Here is a 20,126-nt window from a genome sequence, read left to right on the forward strand (position 1 = left end):
CATTCTTATCCTGATGTATCCCTAGACCTGATTTTAAAAAAAAAAAAAGGGAGGGTAGGAAATCCTGTGCTGATGTTCCTGAGGTCTATTTACCTGACTGGTCTCTGGGGGTACTGTGGGGTATCAGGATTTAGGAAGAGACCAATACCTCTTCCCTAGATTATGTTCCATCATCACTGATAAAGACCACCTGCAATAATCCCTGAACCTGAGGCTAGTATCTAGAAGGGGCTTTCTATAGGCCAGTCAGACACGGCATCTTGGGAACCAGAGGGATGGTGACAGAGCTAAGGGACAATCCTGGTCTGGACTAACAGGAGGAGGCAAAGACTTCAGGCTTGGTCATGGCTAGATTCCTGAGCACCTGAGCCACAATATTCCTGTGCCCCTTGTTCTGGGGCTGCTACTTCCCAAGGAAGCATTTCTGAACACTAATTCTTTACATCTCCTTCCTCAACCTGTGTCTAGGACAAATATACGCAAGTGGAGGCCAGGACACAGACCTGAGCATTGAATACTTCCTAGAAAATTTATCCCATGGAATTTTCAAGGGTGAGAGGGACCCATGGTCACTAGGCACACTTTGTTTACTGGGTACCAAGCTGGGGAAAGGCATTGGAAGGAAGAACAATGGCAATGGTGTTTTAGAGGAGATTCCCATCTGGGGCTCTGCCTGGCTCCATCTGGACCACTGGCTCTATGAAAGGGTGTGTGGAGGATGAACACTGGTTGAGCCCTAGACAGAAAGATAGGTCTACTGCATCTGGCAACTGCTAAGGGATAGGTGGAGGGGGACTCCCCCAAGCCCATTGGTGGCAGTTACGAGTAGAATAGATATGACTAATTCTTGCTGAAAATAGAGTTCTGGGGGCTCTAAGAGACCTTTTCTTTTCTCCTTCCCTCCAGCTCTGGCAAGAGGCCAGCCCCACTGATGGGGCCCCTTCCTTTCCCAAACCACATCAAGGCCAAAGGGGGGCACATACCTCAGAGGGCTGGGGACAACACAGAGTACAACACTTAAAAGAATCAAAGCTAGCTCATTATGACTGTTCCTCTCATCAGTTTAAGTAAACGGAACCACCTGAACCTACAAGGTGGCGGGCAAGTAGGACAGATTGTCCTAGAACCAGAGCCCTAGAACCAGACTGGCCTCAGCCTTCTCTGTCACCTGGGAAACACAGACTGAAACCACCTAGTGTTCATTGTCACACCCATAGATGGATCAAAATAAAAGTCATCTGTGGCCCAGGGCTGGGAGGAGTGGGACAATGCCTGAGAGAGGGAACATGGAAGCACTGGGTGCAGAGGGTCTGTTTCCTGGCCTCTACTTCCATACATTTGTCTTAGAGACTATTATACAGGTGACAAAAAGAGATGTGAGAAAATGGTGTGTTTTGTAATGATAACCAGGTAGACAAGCTATAGAAAAGAAAGAGAACGCACAATTTGCACCCACAGCCATCTACTACAAGGCGAGGCCACAAAGCATTGGGCCCACATAGCCAGGGAGGGAGGAAGGGGGAAGTTCCTCCTGGACAAGGAACAAGTTCCTTGTTCTTCTAGTACCAGTGCTGACCACTGAGATTAGTAGGCCAATCAGGAACCAAAGAAAATCCCCAAGGCTCCGTCTGCACAGGTCCATCTCAAATTCTATGAATACGCCATGCAGCATGCAGTGTGCTTGGGGAATGCCCTGTCCAGGGAAGCCCAGTACCTTTACAAGGCCAGCAAGAGAAGTGGGCAGAGGCTGAACATACCCATGCTCAAAGTCTTTGCTTTTCTTGGTACTCCTAAAGCCCAGAAGCTGTTGGCCTGAGAAGCAGGTAGGTACCACACAGAGAGGAACATGACCTGCTGCTCTCCCTGCTCAACCTCAGAGGTGGGAGGAAGCCGCCAGTCCAGTTTCTTCTCTCATAGAGACTGAAAACTGGGTTGAAATGGGATTTTTTTTTAAAGGAAAAAAAAAACCCTGCCTGCTAAAATAAGCAAACATTTTGGGGAAGAAGGAGAGCCATCTCTGGCTTGGTTACTATGGGAACGTTTCCGAATCAACTACAAAATAGAGAAAGAAGTTCACTGTCGACAAAGTAGCCCGGCTCTAGCTCACATAGGCCTGCCTGTCTGTCCAGAGGTACATACACACAGAAAGTCCCCAAAGCTTCTGGGCACCCAGAAACAAGCCTCCAGCTTTTATGGTACAGACCACACAGATGGCTCAGCCATCCAGCTTATGTGTTTTCCTGGTACCCTCTGCTCAAGGAGGAAAAACTGCTGCTCCCCGCTCCAGCCTTTAGGCCTAGCCTCAGCCCTGCTGCCCCTTTCCACCCACAGGCCTCTGGGGCTTTCCCGGACTCCCTGGGAGGCCAACCTTGAATTTCATGGCTACATATGCTGCCTTTAATGTGCGAAAGGATGGGCTATAGTGCCAAGGCATTGCCCCAACTAACAACAGCTGTGAACTCTGGTTAAGTTTGGGCCAAGATCAGTGTTTTTGTTGGTATAAGGTGGCTGGTGCAATGGGGGCCTTCAGCTGGGCACCGATCTACCTAGTTGCATGAGCTTGTTCTTGCCTCAGCCCCACAGTGATTTTCCACAGCAGAAGTGGAGTGGCAGGAAATGGCTAGGGCAAAGAACTAGTCCCTCTCTGGGGATGCTAGTTCAGTCAGTGAAACAGTGAGACTGGATTCATATTAAGTTCACTCTTCCTCTACTTATACATAATCCAACCACACCATTAGGCCTGTTGCATGCCATGTCTGTGCTACTATGAAGGACAAGCTAATTTGAGGGGCAAGCTCCACTTACCCATCCCTTCCCTTGGCTTCTTGAACTCCCTGTGAAGACTTAGTTATCTGTCTCAGGGACAGCCCAACTTGAAGAGCTTCCCCAAAGGTGTCTCTACTCCTGACCTCTTTTGTCCTGGCCACTTTTAGCTGAGCAGTACTCTGTCCTGCTAGTGGGAGCCTGGCTCTCTGCCCCTCCCATATGTCCTGAGCATCCAACAGAGTTATACACAAAGATGTGCATGAGGGACTTTACCACAGCCTCGGTATCTTGTGGAAGGGATCAAGAATCTCCTTATCCTATACAACACCCAGCTGGACTTACTGGGCCAGAAGACTGTGCTTAGAGGTCATCTATTTATTAAGGGATCAATCTACAAATACTAAAATAATACCTTCTCTTGGCTAGGCTGGGCCAGATCAGAAAACCCAAAGAACTACCAGCAGCACAAAGATATATGCAACAGGATGTTTCTGAGAGCAACCACTAGGCCCACACAGGAGATGGAGAAGATCAAGACAGCCAGCAAAACTCTCCAAAATTTAATGTAGGTGAGAAAATCAAGAGGTCAAAAAGCGCACTGTGGCACACTCACACACATATATACATATACATTTTTAAAAAACAGAGCAACTGGGCTCCCCATGAGGCACTTTTGAGGGCACAGTGCCTAGAGTGAAAAGACAAAGGGGGCGTAGGCTCTGCTATGTAAACTGTTGGCAGTGACAATGTAGTCCTATATGACTCACACAATTTTCAAAAACTGTCATTAAAATAATAAGGAAGTTCTCCACACAGGTCCTGAAGATGGGAGAATTGCCTAGACAGTTGGGTGAGCAACACCAAGGCTGGTTAGTATGAATGAATGGTCTTAGAGAAGAATCCCTACAGGGACGGTGAGTCAAGGCAGTTTAATGGCCTTGCCCTTCCCCTCTGTGTGAGAGCCAGCCCTCAACACTCTCACTTCTTCTTCCCCCAGACAAGTCAATAAATCCAAAAGGGATGTAAGCAGCCTGCTCACCCCAGTCTTTAGCTCTATCTGTCAGACACATAGACACATCCAGCATCCAGCAGCTGCCTTAAATGATACTACTCTGACATGTCAGTAAACAGTTTCCTCATACTTGGCAAAGATTGACTTGGATGGACTCCCTGCTGAGAGTGCTCAGGGTCTGCCAAACACTTCCTACCATGCTGGGCTCCAGGTATGGCTTCAGGAAGCTAAAGAGCTCAAAAAAGCAGAGGAGACTGAGAGGGAGCCCCAGGATAGTAAGGACAGCAAGATGCTAGAGGCTGAACCAATTTAAAAGGAAAAATCACCCAAAACACCAGTCAGTTTCCACAGAGGCTTCGGGCAATGAAGAAAAATGCTGCCCAAATGTCAAGCTCACAAAGGACTCTCCCAAGGCTCCCCTCCCATAGGCACAACCTTAGGCTATTTTTCTAGAAGGTACCAGAAACTCTAAGAGGAGCTATAGGGAGTAAAAATAGTGGGAAAGGGGCCTGGAGTACTTAGCCCTAGCTCCAGAAGGACAGGCACCTGATGAGTACCTTAACTGTGGCATTAGGGAGTCTGAAGGCTGTACCTTTGTGGCAGGCTTGGAGACTAGGCCGTGTACTGTCTTTAAGGGCAAAGAACTAACATCAGAAAGGAGATAAGAGAGGGACATTATTTCCTTGAGCATCTACTATATGTCATATCTTGGTTAGGAACACTATTATTATCTATTGTGGTTCTTACAATTACCCCTCAAGACAGTAAAAGATACTTTAATAGGTGAGTAATGGAAGAGCTCAGAAAATTAAGCAACTTACTTGGCCCTGATTTTGATCTATTAACTGCAGAAAAATAGGAAAAAACTCAAAAAAGAACTCAACATCCAATTAAAAACAAACAAATAAACATGAGGGACTGGGAATGTGCTTGCCTAGGATGCATGAAGCCCTAGGTTCCAATCCTCAGCACCACATAAACAGAAAAAGCCAGAAGTGGAGCTGTGGCTCAAGAGGTAGAGGGCTAGCCTTGAACAAAAGGAAGCTCAGGGACAGTACATAGGCTCTGAGTTCAAGCCCCAGGAATGGCAAAAAATAAATAAATAAAAATAAACATGAGCGCAAACTGCATAGAAATTGAAACTGTTAAAATGTATTAGGGTCAATATCACTCATAATGAATAAAACATGATAGATAGTACTTTCACCTACTACTAAGAAAATATTTACTCAGGAGACTGAGCAAAAGGATCACAAGTTTGAGCCAGCTTGGCCCACATAGTAAGACTTACTCCCACACAAACAAAAGCAAATGTTATAAAGTTCAATAGTATAAAGTACTGATGGAGCCTTGAAAAAATTAATTTACAGGTGGGAATGTGGGCCAGATCTTTGTGGAGAGTGGTATCTACTATGACTTTAAAGGTACCATGAATTATTTGATCCAGGAATTCTATTTCTAGGATATCTCTTATAAAGGGACTCCCACCAATGTGCAAGGATGAAGCAGTGTTTGTAGCAACAAAAGACTGGAAATAATATAAATGTCTCTCAGTTGGGGAAATAGGCAGGTAATTCTAGGACATCCATGTGTAGAGTACATACAGCTATTAAAAAAGAACAAGTGGAACTGACTAATTACTCAAATGAGCGAATGGGTGTTAACATGCTCAGTTTCCAGGGTGTCTAGAAAGGAAATTTGCCTCCACTGAATTAGTGAAATATTCCTGTCACTGATATTAGAAGTGACTTCTAAATACAGTTAAGTTCCTCTTATTTGCCTTTGGGCTTTTAGAGACACAAAGTTATGTATAATATAATACTACATTTGAAGTTAGTGGGCACAAACTGTCTCTTTTCTTTAACATGAATGAAATCTAGAAGCATTAAGAAACAGCATTCATTGGCACTGATTTCCGTAGTGGCCTTTGATGAGGTGCAGACACTTAGCAGTATGACTTTCCTATAGCACTATGTATATATTTTTTTGTTGAAATAAACTATATTTTGTCTTGTTAAAAAAAAAAAAGAAGACATACACCAGTGGCTCTGTAATCCTAGCTACTCAGTAATCTGAGAGGTCTGCAATCTGAGGACTGTGGTTCAAAGCCAGCCTGGGCAGGAACGTCTATGAGACTCTTATCTCTAATTAACCACCAGAAAACTAGAAATGGCACTGTGGCTCAAGTGTAGAGCACTAGCCTTGAGCTGAAGAGCTCAGAGAGAGCACTCAGGCCCAGAGTTCAAAAGAAAAAAAAAAAAGATCATACTGGGGATACAGCTCAGCGGTATATTACTTGCTTAAGGAGTGAGGCTATATGTTTGATCCTCAGCATTGCGACAAAAAAACAGAGCATGTTGTTAAGGAGCTGGGAATGTGGCTTAATGGTACAGTGTTTGGCTAGCATGCATGGAGCTATGGGTTTGATTCCTCAATATCCCATAAACAGAAAGCCAGAAGTGGCACTGTGGCTAAAGTGGTAGAATACTAGCCTTGAGCAAAAGAAGCTTATGGACAGTACCTAGGCCCTGAGTTCAAGCCCCAGCCCAGGACTAGAGAAGGGAGAAGGGGGAGGGGGAGGGAGAGGGAGGAAGGGAAGGAAGAGGGGAGAGGAGGAGGAGGAGGGGGAGGAAGAGGGGGAAGAGGAAGGGGAAGAAGGAGGAGGTGGAGGAGAAGGAAGAGGAAGAGGAGGACAGGAGGACGAGGAGGGAGAGGAAGAAATGTTGTTAAGGGCTGGGGATATAGCTAAATTGGTAAAGTACCTACCTAGCAAGTAAGACTTCCTGAATTTAATCCCTACTACTGAAAACAACAAAAACACAAAACAAAAACTAGCTCTAAACAAAGCCTGTAATCCCAGTGAAAGGCAGAGGCAGGAGGATCAAGAATTGGAGGCTAGTCTGGGCAAAGTTATCAAAACCCTCTCAGAAATAGGAGATGGGAAAGGGTAAGGGAAGAGAGGGTAAAGAGGGGAGAGAGAGGTAGTGAAGAGATGCAGGGAGAACAGAAGTGGAAAGAGATGCTGGGACGAGGGACCCCAGATGGGCAGAAACATGTATTTTTGCCATTGTATACACCTACACACTGGCTTGCAAAAGGCAGAGTATCCTGGAAGGTCATATGTGGGGCAGGAACTACGGCCTGGACATGTGGGTGGGAGGGCATTTCTCTTTCATGGCAAATCCCTTTGCACCACAAAAATTGGTTACCAATGACACAAGCTACTTATCTTTGAAATACTAAGAGAAAAGGTAGACAGATGCAGGGTTAACAGTCTCTGCTGACCCCAGAGAAGGTAGCAGCCTGGCAAAAGGAAAAGTCATGGACCCAGACCCACAACCTGGCTGACTCTTGGTGGGAACTTCCTTCCATACACTTTGGGAAGCAGTTTTTGTCACTATCCTCCAGACTTGAAAGCAGACCTCAGCTCTCTGTTCAGACCCACCTTGCCCTATAGTTTCTCTATGAGTATCAGGGAAAATACACAAAAATCGAAGCTGAGAGTGACTTCTAAATACAGTTGCAATCTAGCTATGCTGAGAGGGATGGTGGGAGATGAGCAAGAAAATGAGTGCTAGACAGAGAGGAGTGAGGAGCTACTTGGCTCTGGGAAGGATACGGCAAATGAGACAGGGATGGGCCTGGTAGGGTGTCAAGGAAAGCAGAAGTGGGTTTCAGGATGGAAGACTGACCTGAGAGGTCAGTCTTGTCCTACTCAAGGAGTGGGTTTCCATCCCACATGGAAAGCAGGGCTGGAAGGGCACTAAATCTCAGTATTGAGCAAACTTGGTTTTTAAGCATTAGAGTCAGCTTTAGTTAGAAGCTCCTCTTTCCCGTGACCACACAGAAGTAAATCTGTTCCTGGGGGATCAAGGTAACAGACTCTGTATGTCCCCAGGACACCTGGGACTCCAAACAAACTTATCCATGCCTCTCCCTGTACAGGGCAAACTGGTGCCCAGAGGGGGCAGTGACTTGCTAGAAGTCACTCAGCAATCACCGCCCCATGCTTAAGTCTGGCGCGCACTGCCACGCTCTACCCTGCTTGCCCTAAGATGTCTCAAACCTATAGCCCTGGGAATGCCCGCCCAGGTGGTCAATTCGTGCATCTTCAGTGCAAAGCAGTGGCAGTAAGCAGCCTCAGAAATCAACAAGGCAAAGTACTCACGTTGAAGAAATTGGTCTTGTTCCTCTCGCAAAAGAGCCCCTGTGCCGGCATGTGCTGCAGTTGTTGCCATGGGATACTGCTGCCTAGCAACACGTCTCGGGCCCACTGGAGGTTCTGGGGAAACAAGAAGTAGGTTGAAAGTGAGTGTGTGGGTTGTTCAGGGCGCCCACAGGGAAGGCAGGCGGTCCCCTCCTTCCCGGCTGTACTGGCAAACCGCGATGAGTGGCAATTCTGCAGACATTGATCCCATAGCTCTAGGTGGCTTTGATCACTGAGTTATGGGATGCATTTCCAGAACGGATTTCTTGCCCAGTGCCGTCAACTTAAGAATATGACCTCAGATTGCTTGGGGCTATACACAGAGACTACTAGCCTTGACCAACCCTGTAAAGCTTACATGTAGACAGTGTCCCACCTGCTATCAGTGCCTTCACTAGCTTAAAAGGCAGACTTCACTTGTTTATAAGGAAGCCCTACTTAGAGCCAGAGGTACAGCTGCCTCAAGCTCAGAATGCAGTGTTCAGACCCAAGCTCCCTTGGTAGAACCCAGGTGCAACTGTGGAGTAGAGGAGAGGGGGAACATGATCTTGGCTTCCTCAGCTTTCTTTGAGGCCTTCTCTTTGGTCCAGGGAGCAGTCCTTTCCTATCAACTGCTTAGCCAGAAACTTTGGTCTTTGCAGGTGGCTATTCAAGCCTGAACCAAGGCTTTAGCCACATACCCTGGCAGTGCCATCCTGCCAGGGAGGAGTTAGCAGAATGACAAATTGGGCCTTGGGCCTCCAACCCTTTCAACATCATACACCCTCCTGTGCCAATCAGTCTGCTTCCCTGCTGGGGCTCCTGGCTTGCCTTTTTCAGCCCTGGTCCCAGGCCACTTCAAATGCCCTCTCACCTCTGGGCCTATACACCTGTTTCACTGTTCCTTTTTTGCCTACCACTGGCTAGGCTTAACTTACTAATCATTGCTTGTGTCACCACATTAGGCTAAAGTACAAACCCTAACCCTGGCTTCTTCTCCGGGCCTCTGTTCCTATAACTATAGAGGACCACACCCCACAGACTGCTCCCACACACAGGCAGGACTCTGAAGTCATGTGGGAGTGAGAAAGATCCCTTTGGAACAGGGACAGGCAAGATCTCAGGTATTTGTCTCGTGGATGACACACTTAAGGCAGAAAAAAATGGCTGTTCCATAGAAGTCCATGGGTGAGAGCCACTTCCATGGGAATGCTGGATAGTGATGCTCAACCTGGAGTTGAAGGCCAACTTCTACAGGGACAAGCCTGGCTCATAGGGAAAGGTCTTGTGAAGTCATGGCTGCCCTGGCCAAGCTTGACTGAAGACATGTCTGTTTGCAGCCATGCGTACCCCAGCATGCTAGGAGGAGGGCAAAAATAGTCCCTGTTGGATGATACTGTAAGCACTTAGCCCGTAGGACCCCTCTAATTCTTGCGTGAGGGAGGCTTGTTCTTTGGACCCAGACACCTGTTCAGATACGAGTATGATATCCTGAGATCAGGAACAGAGTCAACTCCAACAGAAATAGAATCTTGAGTAGGAAATTCCACCAGAGGCCATGTGGAGCCTTGTCTTGCTGAGGCCCAGCTGCTAGAAGGGTGTGCCTGATATAGCTGCTGTCTGCTAAGACACAGGCCTTTCCAGGGTCTTGGGCTGTATGCCTTCAGAGTGGATGGATGGGGTTCTAGCCAGATGGGGCCTCCTGTTTGCCTGAGGCTCAGAAGCAGGGAGTGCTTCAGATCCTTGAGCTAGGCCTCTGTATGAAGAGTATGGAAGCTACTCCCCACTCATGAAGAAGAGTAAAACAGTCCTGGCTTCAACTTCTGAGCTTCAGTACTCCAGAAGCAACAACACATGGCTCACATTCAAGTGCCCCAATGATGACCTCCAACAGCCAGGATCTAGAGGTCATGCTTCTTCCCAGGCCACTTCATTTGGAAACCTTCTGAAGCTGGTTCCCAGACCCAGCCTGATATTTTCCCTTCCAAACCCCTTGCTATCCCTCAGATCATGTACCCATGCTTTTCACCAGGAGGGAGGTGCAACCACAGAGAAGCAGCACAATGGAGAGATGAGTTGATTAAAAAGAATTAAAATTCAAGATTAGGTCTAGTTGGTTTATCAAGGCTAGGAAAAGGTGAAAGTTTAGGACTTAGCAAGCAGAGATTCCCCAGAGAGAGACTCATACAACACACAGCAGTGCTCAGTCATGACCCCTGAGTCTTAGTGCCAATTGGTTCAGTCACTCCAGGGGGGTGGGGTATCAGACTTAGTCCAGGAAGGTAGCTACCCTGGTCTAATCAGTCACAGGCAGAAGCTCATATAAGAGGATGTGGGCCAGGAAACTGAAGTGTCCTCTTGATTATGGAAGCCAGATACAAAGGAGCCCCACCTCTGGTCCAGTCTGAGGTCAAGAGGCTTTCAAAAGGCAATGATATGGACTATTGTTTGCACACAACTGTTATGGAACTGGGAGATTCAATGGGGCAAGAGCCTAGACAGGTGGGATAGTCAGAGCCCAGCTCAGAGGTGGAGGAGACTGGGTGCAGCCACCTGTGAGGCTAGTGAAGATCTAGTGAGGCAGGGAGGAATTGCTCTGTGCATGGGTTGTGGGGCCCAAAAAGCAGGCACAGTCATTCTGCTCTCAAACCCCTGGTTTCAATACTGCAGCAGCCTTCTCCTCAAGCTGAGTGACTCCAGGAAACCCAGACACAAGCCCGGCCTGGGCTGCATGGCAGGCTTGAGAAAGGTTATGACCCCCAAAGCTGCTTGTAGGGTCCAAGAACTTGTGAGAAGTGTCCAAATGATGTAAGCAGTAGTAGTGAGGGGTGGAGAGGTGATAGAACACTGAAGAACTCTTTCCACAGTAGCCATCATTTCCCTAAGAAAAGGAGGCCCTGACAAAAGCTTCCTCTGGTCAGGCTTGAGAGTAGAAGAGTAGGAGAATGCTTTCTTGTTTGGGCAGTAGGTTCCGTGGTTGGGGAACTGGGGCCCACATTCCACCCTGGCTTGCTTTCTACCAATGCAGCCCCTGTAGTGGTATCTGCACCAAGCAGCCCTTTTCTCAGGATGAAAGAGGGAGACATTTTGGGGTGCTTGCAAAAAGAGCAGAAACACTAGTCTGCTAAACCTGACCTGGATCACAAATTAGTCTCCAGCAGACTCAGCCACTGTGTACTGGTAGAGAGCGTATTTCCCAGCTGTCTCCAGGCGGCCAGAGAAAGAGCAGATCGATGGCTATAGCACAAAGTGTCCAGACGGCTCATGGGAGCTCTTAGCTAATTCATGTCTAAGGCCTGGATGGGAGCTGCTGACAAGGCCCAGAAAACCTATCTAAAGATTTAGTGGGTTTGGCAGGTGCTAGGCTGGCAAGGTGGGGGACAGAGACTGACGGGCCTCTATGAGTGGTTCTGTAGCATACTGTATGCCCTGCAGCTTCGTAAGTGCCTTGAAGTGAGGAAAAGTGAAGTATGCAGCCCAGGCAGAGCATAGTACCACAATTTTTTTTTCATTATCAGTGAGAAAAACAAGGCCAAAGAGGCCCAAGACCCAGGGCTAGGAAGTAACAAAGCTAGCTTTTGTACCCTGGTCCAAGGAGAGCTATTCCAAAGCCTGGGCTTCTCCCAAGACTACCACAAAGTTGGAAGTGTCACTCTAAACCTGCCTGGTACATGCTGTGAGGCAGTCACCAGGAGCAGCTGCGTGGCCATCCCTCTCCTATACAATTTGCCACAATACCAGTGGCCCAACATCTCTGGGAGAACTATGTGGAGTCATTCACCAGATAATGTCTTTCATCTTTCTGGACTTTGCAGACTATGTGGCCTAGCAGGACCTCCTCTAACAGAGGGTAGACTGAGGGCTGAGGGGTGCTGAGGAGAAGTGGGGAAAAGTATCTCACAGAGCATGTGTGCACTTCAGTGCCCTCCTCCACCCATCATCTAAACCATCTGCTCACTGACAGAAGGTAGAGGACCTACTAACTCCTCTGCTTGAAGGCCTTCTGCGACACTCCTTCAGAATGACGGTCAGGTCCGTGCGTGTCACATATCAGCCCATCTCTTCCTTTTTCCCCTGGGGGAGGGTCTCCCAGCCATACTTTCTCTGCTCCCACATAGTTCCTGCAGGTCCCTTGGCTTAGTGCCACCTCATCTAACTCCCATAAGGTCTCCTACTGTATTGTCCCAAAGCCCTACTGCCACCTTAAACCGATTCTTAATTGACTCACTGCCAAGTCTGCCATCTGCTCCCACTTCCCCATCAACCCCAATGAGGGCAAGGATACAGGCTGACTTGTTCACTGATAGCTCCTCAGCAGGCAAACTAGAGGTGCAGAGTCCAGAGAAAGGGGTACTATAGGGAATGAAAACAGGATGAACAGGGTTTGTGCTTTTAGAAAATGAAAGGAAGAAGTTACTCAGCTGAGAGAAGTGTCTATACAAACATAGGCAGGAGCCTAGCTGCACCTTAGGTGTCCAGAAGAAAGTCCCTATAAGGCCAACGTCCAGAGCATACAACTTGCCAGGGACAGATAATGTGGGGGGGGGGGGGGACAGTCCATGCCCCTGGGGCGTATCTCAATCTCAATGTCTGCTTTGTCTCCTGGCTTTGCAATCACTGACATTGATGATCTTAATTCAGAACATTTAGGCTATAGTGATACTGCTCCAGAGAGCCCCTCAGCTTTCCCCCCCTTGCATAAGAAACCCAAGCTGCAAGCGTGCCAATATGTGTCCCTAACTGTAGCCTTCAAAGGGCTATACATAGGAGATACCAAAACAGTGCTGCTGTCCCTGCAGGGGTTACCTGCAATCCCAAGATATTTAAGAATGAAAGGTAGACCTGACCCCAGGCACCACCTGCCACTATATGGATGACCTAGTCTGTTTGGTTCTGTCTGTTCCCAGGGGCTCTCTCCCTGTCATAGCCAATGATATGTGTTCATTTTCCACTTAACTACCTCCCTCCTCACAAACTTAGGAAAGAGAGAGTGAGATTCAGAGAAGGTCAAATTCTTACCAATGACACCAAGAATGTGAACTGCCTGGCAGGGGCTGAAAACAGAACAAATCTCTTGGTGAGAACTCTGCAACATGGCCTGCCACCCTGCACAGGTGCCAGGTGCCAGGAAGGTCACTGGGCTCTGCCCTTCACCAGGTAATACCTCAGGAGGAGACAGTGGTTATGGATGGGTCAAATGAAGGAATCAGGAGTAGGTGAAAGTCATGGCTGGGAAAGGTCCTTACAGCCTGTGGTGCTACGCATGCGTCTCATACTGGGGGGAACTGGCTGAGGCTCTTGGAGTACAGGGCTCCACAGGTGGGGTGGGGGGTGGGGGAGAGCAGCAATGTGGCCACCATTAGTTCACAGTGGATACTGGCAGGCTACTTGGGACACACACAAACATGCACACTGAAAATTCACCCTGTAATTGCATATGCAGACAAATGCCCTCAACCTGAGTCTGGCAGACTTTGTAACAACCACTCTTGATCCTATAATTATAAAAAAAAATTATGCTTAAGCCAGGCACTGGCAGCTCACATGTGTAATCATAGTTACTCAGGAGGCTGAGATCTGAAGATCATGGCTCAAAGTGATCACAGGCAAGAAAACCTGTGAGACTTTTATCTCCCATTAGCCACCAGAAAACCAGAAATGGAGCTGTGGTAGTGTTAGCCTTGAGCAAAAGAAGCTCAGGGACAATGACTAGGCCATGAATGTAAGCCTCAGGACCAGCACACAAAAAACCTAAAGTGGTATGTGTTTACATATATATATGTATATATATGTTTACATACCATATGTATGTGCATGCATGCACATGCACATGTGCATAAAGCAAACTGAAAGGAAATGCTATCATTCTTAGGAGTTGCTCAAGGAAAATGAATATATTTTATTTTTGTTTTATTTAATTTTTTTTTTTTTTTTTTTGCCAGTCCTGGGCTTTGGACTCAGGGCCTGAGCACTATCCCTGGCTTCTTTTTGCTCAAGGCTAGCACTCTGCCACTTGAGCCACAGCGCCATTTCTGGCTGTTTTCTGTATATGTGGTGCTGGGGAATCAAACCCAGGGCTTCAAGTATACGAGGCAAGCACTCTTGCCACTAGGCAATATCCCCAGCCCCTTAAAAAAATTTTTTTTTAGTCAGTTGTGGGGCTTGAACTCAGGCCTGGGCATTGTCCCTGAGCTCATTCATTCAAGGCTAGTGGTCTACCATTCTGAGCTACAGCTACACTCCCATATTTTTAAAATTCATATGACATAAATTAATCGTACAAAGGGAAATACACTTAATATTCTGAGTTTGTGGGGTCATCAAAAATTGGCCACTAAAGGCCATCAGTCTACCAGGCCATCAGCCTCATGGGCATGCTACGGCTGGCCCATAGTACTGTACCACCCTCCCACATGGGTTCCTACTTTGTCCAGGCTTCTATAAACTGCTCCTTCATCCTGCCAGGTCTCCAACTAGCAATCCCTACTCATTGTCTACCTGTAGGCTGCATGATGTTCCTTTTACCCCACAACCTTGCAATGGTTTAGTCTCACTTGGAATGATGTTATCACAATTTCTCCTAACTCGGTCCCAGGAAGCTTCTGACTATATCTTTCTTCTCTTTCAACTGCCCATCACTTCTCAAGATGGCTTCTAGCCCTGACATCCTCATAGCTGGCAGGGCTCCATCACTTGACTCAGGTCTTCAAGGCTTAGAGAAATTGGCCTTTTCTGACCAATCTGTCTAAATAGCCATTCGCCACCCCCTCCATTTCCTTACTCAGTTTATTGTGTATGTGTTTCCTCCCTACCCTCTCCAATGTACACACTTAGGGCTTTGTTGTGCATCCTCAGAACCTCAAAGAGGTTTTCCCCATGTGACATCTGCTCAGCAGACAGCTGCTAAATAAACAAACCTGGAGAGATGCACAGACAGCATACCAAAACACAAACAATGCTGCCACATTATGGGTCATGAGACAATAAAGGGGTACATAGTTTCATTCTATTTTCTAAACTTTTCTCTCTTATTTGTAACTGATGGTGCTGGCAGAGTTCAAATCCATCCAAGCTGCTGGCATCTACATCCCTTTGAGAGAAAGATGACCAGGAAAGCAGCACTCTTCATGGAGAAACTTGCCTCTTGGTCTCTGGCCTACAAAGGCCCAGAAGAATCTTCAAAGCAAGTGACAGATTGGATGCATAATCAAGACTCAAGCTGAATTAAGATATCATGTTTTAATTCTACAAACAATATGAAGTAATGCTTGGAGGTATGAATCTCCAAGTTTGTTCTTTAACCTGGCTATTTGGCTCAAGGGCCCATCTTATCAGATCTTTTGCCCTAGACCCCTCAGAGTAGTTACAGTGGAAGACAGAGGGGCTTGATTGTAGGAGAACAGTGCACACAGGTGACCATACCTTGTCCTATCAGTGAAGGCTAGATACCTCTACTAGGTATCCTGATGAAATGTGCCCCACCCCTCACCACCTTTTGCAGTGCTGAGAATCAAACTCAGGACCTTGTTTGTGCCTGCTGAGAAGGCTCTCTACCATGAGCTATATCTCCATCCCAACTCATACACCCTTTTCTGAACTGCCCATGTGTTCTCAGAGAGCTAGGTTTTTGAGTGTTGACTGACAGCTTTAAAATCCTGTCAGTGACTGTGAGCCCAGAGATGTGAGAGACAAAACTGTTAGAATTACAACCTTGTGGCTGTCAACATGATGAGGGTCTAAGGTATGCTCACTGGCTTGGTGACCAGCTATGGAATACCTGGCACTACACAGTGCTATCAGCTGAAAGTGTAGCTATGAGAAGGGAATAATATCTGCCCCCTAAGGGGTCTTTCTCAGAATGAAGGCAATACAACTCATGCTACAAAGCAAGGAATCCAACCTAGGAATGCAGCTAACAGAAGGGCTGGAAGAAACTGAGCATGACAGCTATGGAAGATTCCTCAGGGACATGGGTAGCAATGGCGCAGCAGCCATAGGCACGCTACTGCCCCACTAGTGGGGATGCCTGGGTCAACTGAGTACCCTTAATGCCATGAATCATCAAAGAATGACCAGTTGGCCTTCGAGACATTCATGGAAAGAGCAAAATGGAAAACAAACTTAGGGTAGACACAGGTAATAGTATGGAGGCAGAAGAGCAATCCCTGACTCTGCCAACTCATGGCTATGGAACCCTGAGCCCAGGTTCCTAGATGTAAAGGGGACAGAACTCTCTCCTCAAGGAACCTAAGTGCCATGGGCCTCAGAAACACACTATCAACAGTACATGTATACAACCACCACAAGAAATATTAGACATAAAATAGTAGCTTTTGTTTTAGGGAAGGAGAATTGTGTTTGTAACCCCCCCACCCTCCCGCCCCCACTCAACTTTTTTTTTTTTTTTTTTTTTTTTTTGCCAGTCCTGGGGCTTGGACTCAGGGCCTGAGCACTGTCCCTGGCTTCCTTTTGCTCAAGGCTGGCACTCTATCACTTGAGCCATAGCACCACTTCCAGCCTTTTCTATATATGTGGTGCTGAGGAATCAAACCCAGGGCTTCATGTATACAAGGCGAACACTTTACCACTAGGCCACATTCCCAGCCCCCAATTTTTATATAAACACTTTTCTATTATGAGAATACTTGCCAAGTGAGGGGGATAGGCCATAATAACTGCAGCCTGTGCCTGGTGCTGTGCTGATTATTTCACTGGCATTGGCTCCCTGGGGCTCCAAATAAAGTCTTTAGTGGGACGTGGAGGCTTGATACCTGGCTTTGTGGGGTCTGCTTTGCAGCTCAACTTTCTTCTCATCTTTTGTTCCCAGTGGTTTGCACTTAGAGCCACATGTTTGATTGCGTGGCTGGTGCTGACACTTATTCTTTACTTATTTATTTCTTTCACTGTGCCAGTACCAGGTTTTGAACTAGGACCTCCTACTATCACTCAGTTTTTTCACTCATGGCTATCACTTGAGCTATTTCTCCAATTCATCATTTTATTGTTAATTATAGATAAAGTCTCCTGGATTTTTTTTTCCCAGGCTGGCTTCAAACCACAATCCCCAGATCTCAGCCTACTGTGTAGCTAGTATTAGAAGCATGAGCTATCAGCAATTGTCTTTCTTAGTTTTTTTGGAAATGGCATCTTGTGGACTTTTCTGTCTGGTTTGATTTTGAAACATTGGATCTCAGCCTCCTATTTAGCTAGGATTACAGGTATGAGCAACCAACTCCTGGTTTCTTTTCACCTAATCTTGTATCCTTCCCTTTCCTTGGATCCCACTACTCATCTTGCACAACAAATCTTGTTCTAGCATCTGCTCTGGGGTGAGCACTGAGTCTAAGCTTGGCCTCTGAAATTCTATGTCTTGGACAGAGCTAACCATGGCTGGCTGGGTCTGCAAAGCTAGGTGACAGTGCTAACTAATGTTCCTCCTACTGATACTCAAGAGACTTCTTGCAGAAGGCTCTGCTGCTTTCAAAAGAGGGAATGAGAAAAGTTCCCAAAGCAGTGGGAGAAAAGGGTGAGGCAATACATCAGCCATTGCCCCTTTGGACTGCAAATTGCTTTGGCAGTGAAGATACATGCTAGTCAAGGTTTAATAAGAGCTCAGGCTTCCCTGGGTAGAGAAGGCTTGGAGCACAGCAAGTCAAGCAGTGAGCAGGCCAAGCTCCTGGTGGCAACAGAAGCATCAATAGGCAGCAAACAGCTGGGGGAAGCCAGGGAAACCAAAGCCTACTGTTGTTTGCTGGCATACACCCCACCGAGACCAAGTCTACCTGCTATGCTCTAAGGAAATTGGCCAAGCTACAAGAGCATATTAGTCACTGTGAAGTCACTTAGCTCCTGGTGCCTAGGTCCTCAAACATAATTCTGTGAACTAACCAGTGTCAAGCTAGGATCTATCTCTCTGCCAACTGTCTTTCCTGGTTCTTCATGATTCCACAGAGAGGCTGGGGAATCAGGGGAAGCAGAAGGCCTCCTAGAAGAGAACCTACTCAACTGTAAGGCCAAAGGAAGGTCTCACAGTGAGACCCCACAGGTTCACCTGTCCACCTCAGACCTCTCTGATCTTCAACCACACAGCCGCTTTGCTGGGCTCCTGACCCTGGCTAGATACTCTTTCCTTCAATCTGGTGGTATCTCCACTCACTATAGGTCTCAGCACAGAAGGTGCCTTTATGGAGCCACATCAACATTTCACTGTATCCTGTTATTTTCTCTGTAATATTCATCACAGTGGGACTTGCTTTGTTTGCTCATCTGCATGGTTTTTTCTTTTTCTTTTTTCTTTTTTTGCCGGTCCTGGGGCTTGGACTCAGGGCCTGGACATTGTCCCTGGCTTCTTTTTGCTCAAGGCTAGCACACTACCACTTGAGCCATAGCGCCACTTCTGACCTTTTCTGTTTATGTGGTGCTGAGGAATTGAACCATGCATGCAAGGCAAGCACTCTACCATGAAGCCACATTCCCAGCCCTCATCTGCATGTTTTTAAATAAGCTTCCCACCTTGGAATGAAGCTCTGTGGAATAGGTGTCACAAGGAGAGCCACTGACCATTAGAACCCTCCTGATTGAGTGAGGAGTGGCTGAGGGGAAAGAAAGTCAACCCAGTTCCTCCACGAATACTAAGCTGCCAGCAAGAAGGGGTATGCCTGGGAATGCTTAAGCCTGAGGCACAGCTGTTGCTTTCCAAAAAGAGCTGGAGGAGGCTGTCAGCACCCAACCCCCATGAAGCAGAGGCTGTGAAGATGGTTCTGACAGCTGCAACTGGGAGGCGAGCCCAGGGGCAGCACCACAGCAAGGATGCCTCTGCAAGATGATGTTGGGGGCTGGGACACAGGAAAAGTGGTCCACTCTTTGGACTGAATCTGTCTCCATAGCTCTCCTTCCCATCTTCCCCATGCGAGTCACCTGAACCTTATCCCAAAGCTCCAATCTGTTTTAGTTCTATCCACCAACTGTCAAGGACGTTTGCCTTCCCTGGGCAAACAGTCCAAACCCTCTCCTGGACACCACTCACCCGATGGGTCTTGCTGTAGGTGTAGAGGAAGGCCAGTCGGTAGAGACTCTTATAGTGCTGGGGAAATCGGCTCAGGCACAGGCGGAAGGAAGCAATGCACTGTTCTGTGAGGAATTGGCGCTGCTCCTCAGCACCAGCTGGTAGCCCCTGGGGGAAGGCCACTAGTTCTGCTGGAGAGTCATTCCTCTTCTTCCCATCCAACAAAGCAGGTGTGGACACTGGGGGCTTGACAGGAATACAAACAGAGGCCAGGGGGTCTGCAGCAGGCTTCTGGAGACCTTGCTCTGTAGCCCGGAAGCCTTCTGTGTTCTCCAAGGACTCTTTGATTTTGCCTACAGTTGAAAAGGAAAAGAAAGTCACCATGGTTTTAGGCTCTGCCCATGAAGCAGTTTATCACCAGCAATGGAGACACCTCAGGTAGGTGACTGGCACATCTAAGGTTGATATATCCATGCTGACTGGGCCCTGGACCTAACAGTGCTAGGGATAGGACCTAGTACTGGCTCTGCTGCCACCGACTGAGGCCTCAGTAGCCATGCAGCAGCAGGGCCCTGAAAGAAGAGTTACTAACTGGTCTCTTCCTGGCTGAATGAAGGTTGTCCTACCTTCAGTAGGACGGTTATAGGTACATAGAAAAGCAGCCCACACAGGGAGGCCCACCACCCAATAATGTAGCTAGGAAAAAGCCCATGAAGCTCCACACCTGCCCTACCATTCAGTGCCTCAGCCTTCAGATTCCTTCTCTATGGCTGTTGCATACGAACCAAGCACTGACATACCAGAGATAAGCCCTGAGATTTAGCCCTGCTCCACCAGGGACCTCAGAGCCAGGCAGCCCAGGAAAGTCTAGGGCTGCACCTCAGGACAATGAAAGTGGCTGGCTGGTCTCAGACTCGTCTCTAAGGTGCAGGATCTTTGGCTGCCCATGGAGGAGGCTGTCTGGCCCAGGAAGGAGCAATAAAAGGAAGAAAGCAGAGGGCAAAGGCAAGGTGGCCCCCTGGCTCATGGCTCCTGAGGCAATTAGGAATTTGGCACATAATATACAGTCTTCTTGGAAAGGGCCAGAGAGGCAGCCAACACCACTCATCCTAAAGGCAGTCTGCACTATGAAGCTCTGCTAACCTTCTCCCTACAGC

The 20,126-nt window shown here is 47.6% G+C and overlaps 1 protein-coding gene across 3 annotated transcripts in view; it reads right to left on the minus strand.

Annotated features, from left to right (window-relative positions):
* Window positions 1-20,126, minus strand: part of Cabin1 (calcineurin binding protein 1) — a 132,877-nt gene that overhangs the window by 36,454 nt on the left and 76,297 nt on the right. For all 3 annotated transcript variants that reach the window (XM_048343547.1, XM_048343548.1, XM_048343546.1), the window contains 2 exons: window positions 18,991-19,322; window positions 7,947-8,060 (listed from right to left, as the gene is read on the minus strand). In XM_048343547.1, the coding sequence (XP_048199504.1) occupies window positions 7,947-8,060; window positions 18,991-19,322 (446 nt within the window). The remainder of the gene's footprint in view (window positions 1-7,946; window positions 8,061-18,990; window positions 19,323-20,126) is intronic.

This window comes from Perognathus longimembris, chromosome 3 (genome assembly GCF_023159225.1).
Source record: "Perognathus longimembris pacificus isolate PPM17 chromosome 3, ASM2315922v1, whole genome shotgun sequence".
Taxonomy (NCBI): Eukaryota; Metazoa; Chordata; class Mammalia; order Rodentia; family Heteromyidae; genus Perognathus; species Perognathus longimembris.